The 15,833-nt window shown below is 39.1% G+C and overlaps 2 protein-coding genes across 5 annotated transcripts; one reads left to right on the forward strand and one right to left on the reverse strand.

The window, feature by feature from the left end:
• The first annotated feature begins 1,276 nt into the window (after positions 1-1,276).
• On the forward strand, positions 1,277-6,109 carry LOC120112992 (geranylgeranyl transferase type-2 subunit beta 1). 2 transcript variants are annotated; one of them, XR_015977444.2, is made up of 11 exons: positions 1,277-1,425; positions 1,540-1,693; positions 1,778-1,894; positions 3,741-3,807; positions 3,901-4,049; positions 4,374-4,507; positions 4,604-4,702; positions 4,799-4,874; positions 5,034-5,245; positions 5,336-5,381; positions 5,470-6,109. XR_015977444.2 is itself a non-coding variant. In XM_039133287.3 (9 exons), the coding sequence occupies exons 1-9, from the start codon at positions 1,372-1,374 to the stop codon at positions 5,153-5,155; spliced, it is 972 nt and encodes a 323-aa protein (XP_038989215.3). In that variant the 5' UTR covers positions 1,277-1,371; the 3' UTR covers positions 5,156-5,443. The 2 variants fall into 2 exon arrangements, 1 of the variants encoding a protein (XP_038989215.3); XM_039133287.3 differs by lacking the exon at positions 5,470-6,109 and having other exon boundaries at positions 5,034-5,443.
• Positions 6,110-6,483: 374 nt separating this feature from the next.
• Positions 6,484-14,771, reverse strand: LOC103699241 (mRNA-decapping enzyme-like protein). 3 transcript variants are annotated; one of them, XM_088720613.2, is made up of 9 exons: positions 14,644-14,771; positions 14,250-14,447; positions 14,131-14,171; positions 13,707-13,756; positions 11,918-12,062; positions 10,519-10,572; positions 8,636-8,768; positions 7,740-8,201; positions 6,484-6,735 (listed from the first exon to the last, which is right to left on the reverse strand). In XM_088720613.2, the coding sequence occupies exons 2-9, from the start codon at positions 14,406-14,408 to the stop codon at positions 6,679-6,681; spliced, it is 1,101 nt and encodes a 366-aa protein (XP_088576739.2). In that variant the 5' UTR covers positions 14,409-14,447; positions 14,644-14,771; the 3' UTR covers positions 6,484-6,678. The 3 variants fall into 3 exon arrangements, with proteins under 3 accessions (XP_088576739.2, XP_038989214.3, XP_089786418.1); XM_039133286.3 differs by lacking the exon at positions 14,644-14,771 and having other exon boundaries at positions 8,636-8,765; positions 14,250-14,637; XM_089930292.1 differs by lacking the exon at positions 14,644-14,771 and having other exon boundaries at positions 14,250-14,637.
• Positions 14,772-15,833: the final 1,062 nt, after the last annotated feature.

The following is a 15,833-nucleotide window of genomic DNA, read 5'->3' on the forward strand; positions in this document are numbered from 1 at the left end:
TCTGGTAGGGCTTTTTGGGCTTCGTCTTCTGAGGCAAATGTTAGAAATCCAAATCCTTTTGATCCCTCGGAGACTCTGTCCATTATTATTTTTGGGCTGGAGACGATCATGTCAGAAATGCGACATGGCTTGTTTGCTCGTAAGAACTAAATCAGAATCAGATTTCTGGAGGAAATAGGAGGACCTTCAATCACTTGGTCATATTGTGAAAACGCTTCAGATAAGGCTTCCTCTATCGTGTAGAATAAAGGGCCTCCGTTTGGAGGGGGAGGGACTTGATGGAGATCCCTTCTATCACCTAATAGAGCAGCTGCTGCTAATTCAGCTGTAGGGCAGTGTCCATGTCTCCATGAGGAGAACCTTCAGACAAGAATCAGCAATGATCTGCATCCTACGTAGCTTTAATAAATGGATAAAATAAACATTGCCAAATATGCTTATATTTACATGTACTCGTTTACCTATGTTTATCATAGCATGACAGCAGTGTCATCAATAGCAAGGTTCTAAGATGTCCTACAATTCATCGTTGCACACGCGAGATATGGGCGCTTAAAATCTCCAGGAGATGAGAATATTTCTGCCGCTCCATTGAAGCACAGAACAGAAGGCCAAGTCATATTTGGCTAAAGAGTTCTCAGATTTGTAGTCGAACTAGCAAAGGCATCCTTGTCTAGGAAGAGAAAAGAAAATTATGATGAAAGGGAGTTTTCCAAATAGCTTTGCTATGACATTATTCAGCGAACTTTGTTTCTTGCATCGAAAAATAGGAGAATGACATGAAGAACCTTAGATCCTTGCTAAAACCATCAGTTCTCATCCGATTTGGAAACCCTGAAGAATCCAATCCACAAATTTTTATTCGATTTTCTTTAATTCCTCTAGAGGAGTCGAGCTGGAACTCTAGCGTTAATTAGGGTTCGCAAAAAGGATGCTGCCATCGCTCAAACCCGCCATGGCGGAGCTCTCTCCAACTCCCCTCTCCCGCTCCCTCCCCTGTTCCTTGCTCCTCGAGTCTTTATAGGAATTCACGAATCTGGACCGTCCATCCGTTCCCTGATCGAACGGGTCGGACTGCATCGAGCTCGTACCCGGTTCGTCCTCGACCAGGCCGGTCTCCCCCACTCGGTCTGAAATGAAGGCAGTTATAACGATTTTAGTGGAGGGTCCAGCCGGCCGGCTTTAGATCGACCGGGTCGGATCGCAGCGGGATTGGATCGTCTCTTGACGCGGTGATCCTCTTCTTTTTCCCCATCTCGCTCTCTTCCGGATCTCTGGTTTCGCTCTTCTTCGACCATACTCCACGCTTTTTTATCAGGGTTTTTTCTGGATCTATTTCTTTAGGGTTTTGGATCGAGACTCGGGGCGACGATGGAAGATTTGGTAGCGGAAAAGCATGTGAAGTACATCCTCTCCGTGGAAAAGGTTCGCTGGCTTCTCTCTCTTCTCTGCTCTCGAATAAATTTGGAATCGTCATAGGAAGCTATCGGGAAAAAAAGAGGAAGAATAACAACTTTTCTGAAATATTTGATTCGATAGAAGAAAGATGATTTCGAGTCTCTAGTGTTGGAGCATCTGAGGATGAACGGCGCCTATTGGGGTCTGACCACTCTGGACCTCCTCCATAAGCTCGGAGCTGTCGATCCGGATGAGGTCGTATCGTGGATGATGGAATGCTATCACCAGAATTGCGGTGAGTCATTCCCCAACTCGAGAGATTGAATTTTTAGGTCAGACATGGTGTATGTTTTTGGTAATTGTGAGTGGGTAATTGCAGGAGGGTTTGGTGGGAATATTGGTCACGATCCGCACCTTCTTTATACACTCAGTGCCGTGCAGGTTTTGGCCCTTTTTGACAGGCTTGATGTTCTTGATATCGAGAAGGTCTCGGATTGTATCCTTCGTCGTTAGGAAAGATATTATGAAGTTTAAATTTGCTTTAATGGTCAATAAGATTTCAGGCTTTTGATGTAATTCTTCAGTTGGGTAATTTTAATGAATGGTAGACTGTTTGCAACATCGGGCTCGCGTATTGCTTGTGAACCCTTTCCTATCAACTTAGGCTTCCAATTTTTATGGTATGTACGAGCTTTCCTTTGTAATTAAGAGGGGCGGCTTCAAAATCATTAATTTTATGTTGCATTTTCATGCCATTCTTGATTAGTTACTCAACATGGAGAAAATTCTAGCTAGAAATCTGGGTTGGTCTCTGATGTGAAAACTTATCAAAACTGTGGTTTCACTGTTTGGTAATTGGTAGGTTTCTTTTATCCCTTAATCTCTGACTAACTTCATTTTTTTGAATTTTCAATTGTGTTGAAGTATCGTATCTGCTTTTTAGATAAAATCATCTGCTTTCCAAGGACTAAAGAATGAGGTTTTAGTAGTTTTTTTTTATTATTATTTGATTGGAGTGGGAATATGTTTAATATGAAAAGTTCTAGTTTCAGGAGGACCTACTGTACTTTCCACCTTCAAAAGTTGTCATCTCTGAAATCTGTTTATATTGAGATTTTAGGTTCTTTCTCTAGTTTGTTTTGCATTTTGACCTGTTATACTTTAACAGCTATTATCCTCACATGCGCTAGGCTTCCCATGTTAAGATGCATGATCCATATTTCCCTATAAAAAGTAATAAGTGTTTTCACTACTTTGTATCCACTTTGTTCTTCTGACACCTAGGACTTGTAGCATTAATCGTTTGTAGACCAGAAATTAGAAGTGATCAAAAGTTCGCTGGTAATTAAGGATGTCAATTTTCTTGGGTCCAGTGATATTGAATTTTTTGTGGCTTAACTTGAGGAAAACACTTCAAAATAAAACTTATAGAAGCTGATTTTAGAAGTAGACATGACAAGTCAAAGCATAAGCTGGGATCCACCAATAGCATTTAAACTCAAGTCTCACCTTGATACTGTTTCCCACAAACTCAAGATGAGACAAAATGCAGAGAGTGATTCACAGGTGGCAATTGTGCAATTGAAACTTTATGTGCATCTTTTCTGTTGTTGCTGTGGTTGTGGTTGTTGTTGTTGTTTCTTGATGTTTCTATGATCAAGGGTCAGATGTACAACCATATTCTTCTAAAGTTGATGGCATTGTTGTTAAGATGGAGTGCATGTTAGTGGGAAGTAGATGAATCCATCCAATTTTTGGTTGGCTATAAGAATATGATGATGTTAAGTTGGTTGAAAGAATTTTGATGTTTTTCTTTAATATATTTCAGAGTTTAGATATCTCATCAGAATATAGGATTGCTTCAAAGTGACATTCATGTTTCAAATCTTACAAAGCTAAGAAACCTGGATGTCTGTTTGGATTGTTGATGCAACTAATGGGCATACATTCTTATGTTATAGTAGTCCCTTGATCAACCTAAATCAGCGTCTCCCTGTATGCTTTTGTAGTGGCATAAATCAAAGGCTCAAACCTTAATTGAGTTCCACAAATTGTCAACACAAGTAGTGTCCTATAATGTTTACCTTGCAATATTAACAGTGTTTGCTATATTGCTTGTCCCAACACTTCATTTGATGAAAATAGTTTCATCTCTCTGAGGATCAAAACTTGGTACTATGATCAAACACAGCATTTTTTGTGAGATTGCTTTCCAGATTTAGGAATTTCTGCATGAATTTTCAACCATCTTGAGCTAGCATTGCATGTAAATCGACGTTTTTATTGGTAATGGATCTAAAAGGCCCGAGTCTATTTCTTGTTTCACTTGATCTATAAGTTAGATGTTGCTGGGCTGCAGAATGGAGATGGATCTTTTTCTGGTGATATATGGGGTGAAACTGACACAAGGTATAAGTCTCTATTTCTTAAGCAAAAAACCTATTTGCTATTTTATTGCAATGGCATATACAAGAGTCCTTAGTGCAACAAGTTCCCCTGTAGGTTCTCTTATTGTGCAATTTGCTGTCTCTCGATATTGCATCGTCTAGATAAAATTGATGTGGAAAAGGCTGTGAATTACATTGTGAGCTGCAAAAATTTGGATGGTGGATTTGGATCTATACCTGGAGGGGAGTCGCATGCTGGGCAGAGTATGTTTTATGATATTATTGAGTCAGTTTCCATTACATTGTATCACAGCTCTTCTCAGGAAAGAAAAAGGCAGACAATGTGTCACAGTTGCCTTTATGAACTATGGTGCATATCCCTACTAATAATTCAGTCATTTCTTGGTCATTTATCAAGGCTTACTGAACATTGAAATGATTTAAGATATTCTCAGTTTTGTCTTAGCTGCTAATCATATGTTATTTTCTCTACTGTCTTAATGGCAATACTTTTGTTATTTTGTCTTGTTTTTCCCTTCACAACTTTGAGTTTGATTGAACATACTTGATAAACAACCATTACTGCAGTCTTCTGTTGTGTGGGAGCCCTTGCAATCACAGGTTCTCTGCACCATGTTGACAGAGATCTTCTTGGCTGGTGGCTATGTGAGCGGCAATGTAAAGATGGAGGGTTAAATGGCCGCCCTGAGAAGCTTACTGATGTTGGACTTTTCCTGAACATTTTATTTTATTTTTAACTTGATTTAGAGATGTTTTTGAATAATTCCTCATTGACAATGTCATCAAAATTATATCAGGTCTGCTACTCTTGGTGGGTGCTGTCCAGCCTGATAATGATTGATAGGGTGCACTGGATTGACAAGGATAAACTCACTAGGTTCATCCTAAACTGCCAGGTTAGAATTCATGTTCCACAATCGTCTCTGCAGCGTGCAGTTGCTTTTGATTTCTTGTATTTGTCATTGAAGCGTGTTATTATTATCATAATGCAGGACAGGGAGAATGGAGGAATTTCAGATAGGCCAGATAATGCTGTTGATGTTTTTCATACCTACTTTGGAGTAGCAGGTGCTAATCAGCTTCTCCATTTGTGTTCCTCAATCCATGTTATAAATGTTCATCTGCTCCCCTGAATTAGTACCTTTTTCTCAAAGTGCATTGCAATATATTCTGTTCTAGTGTCAGAGGCTTGTGGATGACCGAAGGCTTCTTTTGTTTGATAAACAGGACTTTCACTGATGGAATATCCAGGATTAAAGTCACTAGATCCTGCTTATGCCTTACCTGTTGATGTTGTGAATCGAATTTTCTTTGGAAAACAGAGAGCCCCTTCACTGCTGGCAAGCTGAGCCCAAGCCCTATTTAGTGATTGGGGGAAACCATGTGATGGAAAAGAATTAAAATCACCGTCATGGTACATGGGTTCTGTTCTCAAACAGGTTCGACCAAAGTGATTGTTCTAAATTTGATGAAGAGTTCACTGTACCAATTTCCTAACACTGGTTCCAAATTCTTTAATGTTAGCCCAGTTCTGATACGAATCAGTCATGTTTGTTTACATGGAATAATTTTACAGTAAGTGGGGGTGGATTTAATATTAACACATGCCATATTTTTGTTTGGCAAGTTGAGGAAAATTAGATCTCTCCATTCTGTTTTTCAGAAGAAGGCGCTGCTGTTGTTTCTGCCTGGGGGCTAGCGCACCAAAGTTCATGAGATCAAGATTTGTACGATTCTTCTTTTTATTTTCCAAAATTGTTCTGCTGCAGGAAAAGATCATCCCCCAATGATCGTCATGCCATTCACTTCTTCCAATCTCAGAAACACCTAAGCGGTTCTATGGTGATGCCTGCAGATGCTAGCAGTAGGATGCTAACCAGCCTGCAGCTAGTAGTGTTTAGAACTTTATTCCTCGGTATCAGGCAGAGCAGGGCCGAGGGATTTCGTTTGAAGGAGTTTTCTTTATCTTGAATGCACTCCACCGATTGAAATGTCGTGAGTACATCACTGGTCCTGTACCAGCCATGAGCCATTATGAGAGAAGCTATTACTTGCTGATGGCAAGTGAACTGTAACCATCCATATCGAGGCATCTGGATTCATACCATCCCAATGTCTCATATGGCTCGGCAGTTTTCTTGGGGGGTGGGGGCTCATTTGTATCGAGACATCAACCCTGTATTGTGCCCATACTGAGAATTGTCCCTTACTGGCCAGCCATCGAGATTTGAATCCTTGATACATTCATACGATTCTAATCAGCCTCAACGACTTAAATGGAGCTATTATTAAACAAAGGAAAATACATTTGCAGGTCTGACAGGATATTTCATGCTTCAAATGCCTTTCAAAGGAACCCACAATATAATTCAGCAGAAAAGCTTCATTCACAGCTGCCTTTGCAGGAAAAATGATATTTTAGGCCAAGTTACACCAAGTTTAATGGTTGCTAGCGACAAGCCATGCCTGAAATGTAGTAGTTAATCCTGCTAGTCACATGACAGGGCTAAACAACCCCCCAGATTTGTGCAAAGAGCAGTCCTTATTAATGAGCTAATATTAGCTTTTTTAAACCTGAGAGGTTATTGAGATGAGCAGCCCATAACACCTGTTATTTTTCAATTTTTTATATGCTCCACAATCAGGTGTTGAAATAATGAAAAATACTCAGATCACAAGCCCCAAAATGAACATCTGTATAATGTCACTACTGGTATTTGTAAAAAAAAAAAAAATTGTATAAAATGGAGGCTCCGATGAGTACAGAAAAAACTTACAAAAGCCATATAAGCGAGCATCCTACAAGCACAGGATATGAAGAAACCACGCGTAACCAAAAGCAGGCACAACTCTTAAAACCCACTCTTCAGTCTTATGAATGATGTGCATTCAGCATCTCCCGGTACACCATATCAATAAATTGGTTATTCTGTCACAAAGTAACACAGAAAGCTTTAGTGCAGAAAAACTCATAAAAGCTATCATGCTGATGCATAATCTAAGCAGTAATGTGCCGGCTAATAAATTAAATGAAATTACCACCCAAACAGAGATGAAAAAAAAGTTGTTTACGGAATGGATCGAGTGACATTAGAGACAACAGAGAATTCAGAGAAGGAAAAGCCAAGTGTAAGTAGTTAAATTGGGGAAGACATGAAAATTTGAGATGAGTACTGAGTCAAACCAAGACTGAAGAAAATATTCTTATCCTGACATCTAAAGGAAAAAGAAGAATTGCAACAAATTTGCTTCAGTTATTTTAGGAATTCCAACAAATGTCCCATCATATCACAGATGTTCATAAAATTATCATAGAGGAGAATCAGATTGAATCAAGTGTTGTTGAGAAATGTAAACATCAAGCTGATTTATGCTATTTACCACCAATTCTCTATATACTGAGACTGATAATCAGAAAAAAGGTTAAATCCTTTACAGATTAAATCAAGGTCATTCACAATTTATAGTCTCAGATGTGTTAATATTTGTCAATAACACGACATAGAATTTGAACATAAGCTTTCATTAACAGTGATGACAACAATGTAAATCAACAGGAAAGAACAGCACAAAAGATGGGAGCAATTCCTCTGAATTTTCAAATCCAATTATAGTCCTTAAATTGACATCTCTTAGCTGCCAAAGGAAAAGGTTGAAGTGTGGAACTGCTCCTTTTTCTAGTTCATATTGTTTTTCCCAACTGCAATATCAAGTATGGATCTACTTTTGTTAATTCCCTCAAATTATTTTTAATATGGGACAAAAATTTAATATCCATAATTATGGATCTGCAGCTATCTTGTCACCAAAGAATTTAACAAACTGATGAGTCATGATTCCATATGTTATATATTCACTGAATTTAGCATGGGAACAAGCTATGCCAGCATTAAATACGTTCTGTTAGAGATAGCAAAGAGCAGATGGGCATACCTGCACAAGCTTCAGCAGCGCATCCCGGACTTTGTCTCTTGTAATAACTGAACCATAGTTAGGGGTAGGAGTAAGAGATGGAGGTGGAGTAGGTGGGGGGAATGGTTGAAGCAATGGAGTGCCATACGGACGCTGCATGGTTAGAGAAGGATGAAGTGGGGGAGCGGTGGGCATAGAAGATGCTAATGGTGGCATCATTAATGAAGAAGATGAGGGGGCAGGTGCAAAAAATGAAGGTTTGACCAGATTTGTAGCACGATTAATATTGCTGCTAGATTCATGAACATCAAGGAGTGGCATTAGAGGAGGGGTTGAAGTTGGCAGAGAAAGGGCAGACTGTAGGGTTGGCGCGGGAGATGGAATGACATTAGGTGCATGGGAAGATGAAGGAATTGCTGCAGAAGATTGCTGTTGTTGTCCCGTAACTGTTGAACTTGATATATTTCCAATATTTGTAGCTGTCTGCAAACCGTGAAAATTTCCAGTCAGAGAGGTGCAAGAACAGCTTGACCTGTAAATGAATGCCCAACATTTTTTCCCTAGTTTTATGGTATATGCAGCAAACTGGATGCATCTTCCGAGAAAGGGAAGGGAACAAGTCTCCGGCAAGAAAGCAACTAGTTGAGACTCAAGTTCAGGTACTACTTTTCAAGGAAATAATAATAATGTTACATAGTCATGCAAGCGCAAAAAACCTTGAAAGCTTTGTCCAGATGCCACCAGGACTACCCAGTCTCAGGAACACATCATCATGTGAAACGAGTGAGGCCAAGTCAAATTTATAGGACTTTCCCTTTCATGCAAGGTAACATAGCCAGGCATGCTAGACAAGGTTTAAAGCAACAAGTTCAATAATAATGGCAAGGTTCAAGTTTACGGTCAGCAAAAGAACATACACTGAAGAAGTTCACAAACGAATCATCAGAAACATCAGGAACAGCAGCAGCTGCAGAAGATGTTGGTGGTGGCTCCAGAGGACCTTCCACAACAGCTGATGTTGGAACAGCTTCCAACTCCTCAAACTCACTGCTGCAAATGTGGGAAAGAAGAATTAAACAGTCACAAATTTATTCAGGAAGTCATACACATAATGGAAAGTATTGCTTTAGATATTTAACAATTATAGACAGAGGGATTGCAGCAAGGAATTTAGAATTCCAAAAAAACTTCTTGGAACAATTATATATGCAACAAAGCAGTATGCAGTTCAGAGAAAAAGCATTGCACCATATCAAAATACAATTTGGGATCAGATCCACCAAAAGAAGCCACTATTTATTAGACGAATATAAACAAGCTAAATGCTAAACATGCATCATGTTAACACTATAATATTATTGCCATATTGGATAAAAAAAATAAAATCTCAGTAGAAAGAACTGTTAAGAAAGAACTAGAATAGAATATTAAGAGAAAGACTTATTTTTCAGGAAGTGGTTGAAAATATCAATAGAATGCAGTATCAGAAAACAAGTCAAAGTAGAGAGTACAGATGATCTTGATCCACAAGCTGTCTAGGAACTACTCGTAATATTCATATATAATTGAGTCAAGGAATCCCACCACCATTGTGGTGACACCAAGATCTTGATATACATGATTAAGCAATGTCACAGAATCACCAGTATTGGTCCCAAGCAATGACACAGAATCCCAATAAGAAAACTTATCGCCAGTACTGGTCTCAGTACTCTCTACTGGTCTCAAGATATAGTAGAAAATCTTGCCTTCCAGATATACTAGCAAAAGATGACATTTGTTTCAACTTCTCAGTGATTATGCTGACCAGTTTGATCTAGTCCTGGAAAAACCCTCTGCCAGTGGCCAAAAACAATTCTCTTTGCAATCATAAAGTATCCTTCTACAACAGAAAGCTGATATACTTGTTGCATATGCAAAATTCCAAAAAAAAGAACAAGAACATGTCACAATCACAATCACTTGTAGGAATTCCACGAAAATTTCAATTAATTGCATTAAAAAACAGCGATCTTTCATTATAAAGATTTTTTGTTCAAGAACTGCACCAAATGAGCAACGCTATGTGATTCTGTTTATATCCAATCAAAATTAAAATTCCTCACTTCTTTTCCATTTCGATTAACTAGTGACTATACATTAAAACATGCAACTACTTACCAAAATGTTTATGTTTCAGCCCCAACAATGGCTTATCAAAATATTCCAATTCTTCTTTCAGGAAAGAAATCATTGCAAAGGTTCCCTAGTTGTTCTTCTATTAAGAAATACAAGTTCAACGAGGCCAATTTGCACATCTTCTTTTGCGCCTACGTGAATGAATGAAAATTGGTCCATGTCTAATGTATGTATGTATGTTAAAGTATTTGTAAAACTGTAGCCTACAGATACACTGTTAAACAGCAAAAAGTATGCAGATTGTTTTAAATTAAGTGTTAGCTATTAGGATTTTTTTTTCCTGCTCGAACAAGAACACAGGTATTTGGGATGAAGGCTGGGCTGGGTGAACGATATCTAAAATTCACCAAGACTGGCCTGACAACTTGACCAAACAATGGGAAGAAGTCTCGTTAGCCAGCACATTAGCATCCGTACCAAGTATGCTGAGAAGATATCCTAGGGCTGACAAGCGTTTAATGCTTATACATAGACTAAAGAAACAACTAAAAGGGAATTGGCTGAATATAACATGAATTTTCAAAAGCTGTAGTTCCAACTTAACATGTTACAACACTAGGATGCAGAGGAAGGAGATAGCACATCAGAGTTGATGCTTGAGTTAAAGAAAGTTGTATACCACCTTTTGGTTGAAGCTTTAGGCTTTTGAGGGACTTTGGAGTATGCATTCAGTATCCTGGTCAACAAAGATCAATTTAATTTTAGGCATATCATGTAACATCATATCAATTTAAAGCATCTATATAAACTTCCCGAGCTCACACAATAAAAAACAATGAGATCTCAGGACAAGATTTAATATCACGGATCATACCATTTTTGTGTACATGATATTAATGCAAAAATAAAATTTGTCATGCATAATGCTCATCAGTGTAACTAATAAAGGCAACATACATCAGGTTGTTAAGAGTAAACCCACAGATCTGTCCCCAATCCCAACCCCCCTTTTTACACACATACAGCTTCTGCAAGGCGCCGTCGATGACCGAAGCAACAAAAACCATGAAACAGCAATCCCGTGCAAATTCAAAAGAACAGCTCCCCAAAGAGAAAAAGGAAGGAACCACAAGGGATTGAAAAGTAACGTCCTACATCACAAAATGTCTATATAACATACATACATATATGCATGCATGCATACACAAGCATGCACATACATATATTTGTTCGCAAACACATAGGTATTCAATAGGTATGCATACAGGTGTTATTTTGATCACATGGATGCACTATCATGTTAAATCTTCTAAAGTTATCATGTTGAATTATCTGGGATAGTTGAGCACTTGAATTCCATGTCCCTATCCGACCAACATAATTATTCAAGAGAATTTCGATTTTGGTGGGTTAGATGTGAGAGCAGAAAACGCATAAAAGAAAATTGAAATAATCAACTATGTGACAATGGTTATGAAGTTCTGTGTGATACCACAAGCTAGTAAGTTTTAGCAAAATCACTGACAAAGTTGTTAAAGTTGACTTTGTCAAGACACAAAATGTTGACGTTGTCAAAATACAAAATGTTAAGGCATAAGAAGAAGGTTTCACCATTTAAGATGCTGGATCCAGGGATTACAAGGTTGATCTACAGCGAAATAAATAAAGAATTCATAATGAGCACATCTGTGGAAGCTTGGGGGTTGCACCTATAAGAGGTAAAGGGGGCAAAGAACCACCTAAGATGCCACAAGAAAGTAGACTTTGATTGCAGGGAAAGAGGGAGTAAGATAAACATATTTGGAAAGACTAGAGATGAAAGAAGATGTTGTCCTTTACCGGACGAAAAAACATTACAGATCCTGATCAAGTATGGAATAAGGCTTTCTGGCCATGGTTATTGTATTCTAAATACCATTATAAGCACAAATAGAAACATAACAAGTCATCAGGAAGATGTTTTATCTTTCAACCCCATCTATTAGCGACATAAGTAACACTAAAGTTAACATTTTATTTGATATTCTTAAAGAGTTCTTAAAGTTGCAGGATGCAAAGAAATGGAAAGTTAACTCCCAAACCTGCCAAAAAGATTTGCAGCAGCTTCACAGTCATGTGCATTGTAGAACCATATACCATTAACTTCCTGAGCTGCATTCCGATACAGCAAATATGGAACTTGGACTTCATATTCAAAATCTCCCAAGAGATCCTCTACCAGATTATCTGTTCATAGAATAGAAGGCTACTTTAAATACATGTGTACAAATGTATCCCCATTAGATAAGGAGAATATTCACCATGTACCAGATCAAAAATCTAACGTCAAATTATATTCGCATGCGGTATATATAGATTCAGAATCAATCTTCATACCAAACTGGAAGAATTTTTAAAGTCTAAAGGACGTCGAATGGAAATATATGGAAGTGACAATTAAAGAAATGAAATTACAGAACCAAATACCAATCTGATTAGAAGAGCTAATCCAAACTAAAAGACACTATGTGGCATAGGCTCTTACTTTCTAGTAAAAATAAGAGCGGTTCGACAATTTGCGGCAACTTGTGGAACCATCAAGGAAAAGTGACTAGCACTTGTATTATTATGTAACAGTCAAAAGCATTCCTACTGTAATATTTTGATATTTTTTAAGCATTTGTGCCAGTAATAGCATTATGCAAGCTGGTATGATTGTATAAGATTCCAATTTTCATCCCTTAAATATCTGTCAGCTGTCTTAAAGTTTGATAGAGTGATTACTGGAAATAGATATCCGTTGAGAAACAAAGCATGAAAATTCAATTAATCAAAATTTTAATATATTAAAGATTCAGTGGAATGTATGCATATGGATGTTGTTTTACCGCAGTCTCTTAGTCTTCATTACAGAATAATGCAGAAACTTCTCAACAAATATCAATCATTAGCTTGAAAATCACTTAATATTGCCTTAAGTTTCCTATGACCCATGATGTAATTCTTATATCCTGCAATGTGTCAGCAAACAAAAGACAGCACAAGGTCCTGGGAGGGCAATCAGCGGAAACTAACTTGCCAAAAGCTGGGAATGGGTGTGGGAGCCAGTATGGTTGTATGGGTAATGGTGCAGGTGTTCTTAGGAAGTGGGTCCAGGCTTGACTTTCCACAGAGTTTCCAGAGCAGGTATGTATGTGGAAATAATTGATAAGGATCCAACCAATCACTCCGTCAATGCTATAATTCTGGATAATATTGCAACAAAAGCTTTTGCAATTGCCACGTACTGTAGTGGATTAACAATTTACCCCCGGATGGAGAGATCAAGATAGTGATCAGGGTGTACACTAGGATGCCAACAAGAAAAACCAAGCCAGAGCCCTCCACCATGACAAAATTGACAGCAGAATAATAGTTAAAACAAAAAGGCTCCACAAAAAAAGAGAGTAGGGATACGAGGATAGCTATCAACCAACATAATAGGACCCAATCTCCTCAGCTTATACCAGTCGGTATGAAAATGGAAGATATCAGATAGTAGCACCAAATTTAATTACATTATATTTTAAAGCATCTGGATGCAAAGAAGACTAATTAAAATTTCATGTCATAGCCTGGAAACAAGATCACTCTTATCATTTTAGATTTGATTTGATCTGCAGCAGAAAGGACAGAGATGCAGCCCACTGAAAAGAAAAAAAAATAAATATGAAAATCTGCTTTAGGTGTGATTGCTTCCACTGCGGCCCTATGTTTCCGCATATTTAGCTTTCCCGTACTATGCCATTTGCCACTATAATTTCATCTCAACGAGACATTGTGCAGTAGAATTGCTAAAGCATAGATTAATACTAATTCTTACAAGAGAGCGAGAGAGGGCTAATTCTGTACCTGTGTTGCGCCGGTTCATGACAATGAACTGAAATCTGGGCTGTGTATTTCTGCAAGAATGCAATTATTACGACCTTTTTTTGACATTATAAATCTGGCAACAGAGCAAATAACCCCATGCAGTTTTTAAATAAAATTGCAGAATGCACAAAAAAAAAAAAAAAATCTCCGCAAGGTGGTGCCCAAACTGGTACGATATCACCATGTCAGAAGTAAAGACCCCATACCAAGTATCGGAAACCAACGAAACGGTTGTAAGAGAGGCGGAACAAAATAAAGAATGTCAGACAAACTCAAACGAATCATCAATCTATAAAAGGATCAAGGTTCAAATTCCTTCTTTCTAACCAAGCGACCACGAAGGATTTCGAGAATATCAATCAAATCGGATATCCAAGTGGGAGGGAGAGATCCTAACGATCACCTCTTGACAACAAAGAGCGATCCCTCGACATCCTTGCGGCTCTGCGAGAGAAGCGGCGACCCTATCAGAGGAAGGAAGGACGGGAAGGGGCAAAAGGGATCAAAAAGATTCAGGCATACCCATTGATTGAGCTCAATGTTGAATTCGTAGAAGGTGACGTGGGCCGCGGTCATGAGGATCTCCTCGACGAAAGGATCGATCCGCTGGAGGACGGTGAGATTGAGGACCTTGGTGCTCTGCTGATCTAAATTCGGCATCAACTTCCCGCTCTGCGACATTCTTTTTTTTTAATTTTTGGCAGGCCCAAATAAAGAACCCTAACCCCAACGAGCAGAGGACGAGGAGGAGCTTAATAAGAGATCGCCTTCGAGGGGGGAAAAAAAAGAAACTGGGCAAGGGGGAGGGAGGGGAGAGCTTCGAGTGCTCGCCGGCGAGCTAGAGAGATGAGGCCGGGGAGAAATAGGGAAAGGAAAACATGAAAGACGATGCCATGCCCGACCGAGCGGTACCCACCTCTGCACGTGTACCTGCACTGCTGTAGCCGAGTTACTTAGGCATGACCTGACATCTCCTTACTTTCACACGCGCAAATATATATATATATATATAGATATATAGAGAGAGAGAAAGAGAAAGGGAGAGAGAGGTAAAAGTTTTTGCATGGCTCTCTGGACTTGTGAGAGGTTATTTATTCAGGCTATTTGTTTGTCTTACTTGCATTGTAGTTATTCTTGCATAATGTTATATTGTTATGATGGTCCGAAACAGTTTCGGGTGAAATCTTTATAAAGTCGCAATGGCAATATCTCGACCATGCCGTCCAAGTGGTTTTGCGCCGCCCACCTGAAGCCATACTAACGGTGAAGCCGAGGACTCCATTGCCGGGCAAGAAGAAGGGGAGCCGTGTAAAGCCGGGGGTGGTTGCCTCATCGGATTTTAAAGGAGGAGGTAGAGAACCTGCGGCGGCACTTTACGGTAGTCCTTGAACTACCAGAGGATCCGACCGAAGCTTCGAGGAAGGCTTGCGAGTAGTGGCGGTTGTTATCCAGAGCTTTGGCTGTTGGATTCCAGTGGGATGGGTGGCTTGGGATGTGGCGATACGCAGGAACCTCCAGTATGAGGTGGAGGCGGTGACATTACCTTTCGGACCAAGCACGTCTTCAAAGAGACTAATGGAGCTGCAAACTGAGTGGCTTCTTTTGTGGCTAATCACTTCGAAAGAATTCTCTAAACTGGTAGAGGACTACCTAGGACACTCTGTGACTCGTTATATTTTTTTTTTAAATATATTTATATTAGATTTGTATCAATCGTCCAGTGCAACCAAAAAAACAAAAACGGCATGCTGAAATAGCCTGACCTTCCACCACGCTGGGATGAACATTGCTGCAACCAGAGTAATAAAATATGTAGTTGCCTTGGTTTTCTTGATAAATTTGCAGTTGCCTTGTTTAGGAGGCTAAAATATCAGTAGAGATCCCCACTCCCCCTTCCTTTCCTCCCTTGTATCCATGTCGATATACTTACCAACTCAACCGATTGACGCCCTTGTATCTATTGAGGCCCTTTCTCACTTTCCTAAAATATTACAGGAATTAGAAAAGATAAATAATTGAGATACAGGCCTGCTTGAAGGACGATCAAAACAGTTTCATCTCGCCAAAAGGCAGAGCTCGTGTCGGCACTCGTGAAAAGATTGAAAG

The sequence above is a fragment of the Phoenix dactylifera genome, chromosome 4, assembly GCF_051530095.1.
Source record: "Phoenix dactylifera cultivar Ajwa chromosome 4, Ajwa_hap1_PhDact_Kaust_v1.1, whole genome shotgun sequence".
NCBI lineage: Eukaryota > Viridiplantae > Streptophyta > Magnoliopsida > Arecales > Arecaceae > Phoenix > Phoenix dactylifera.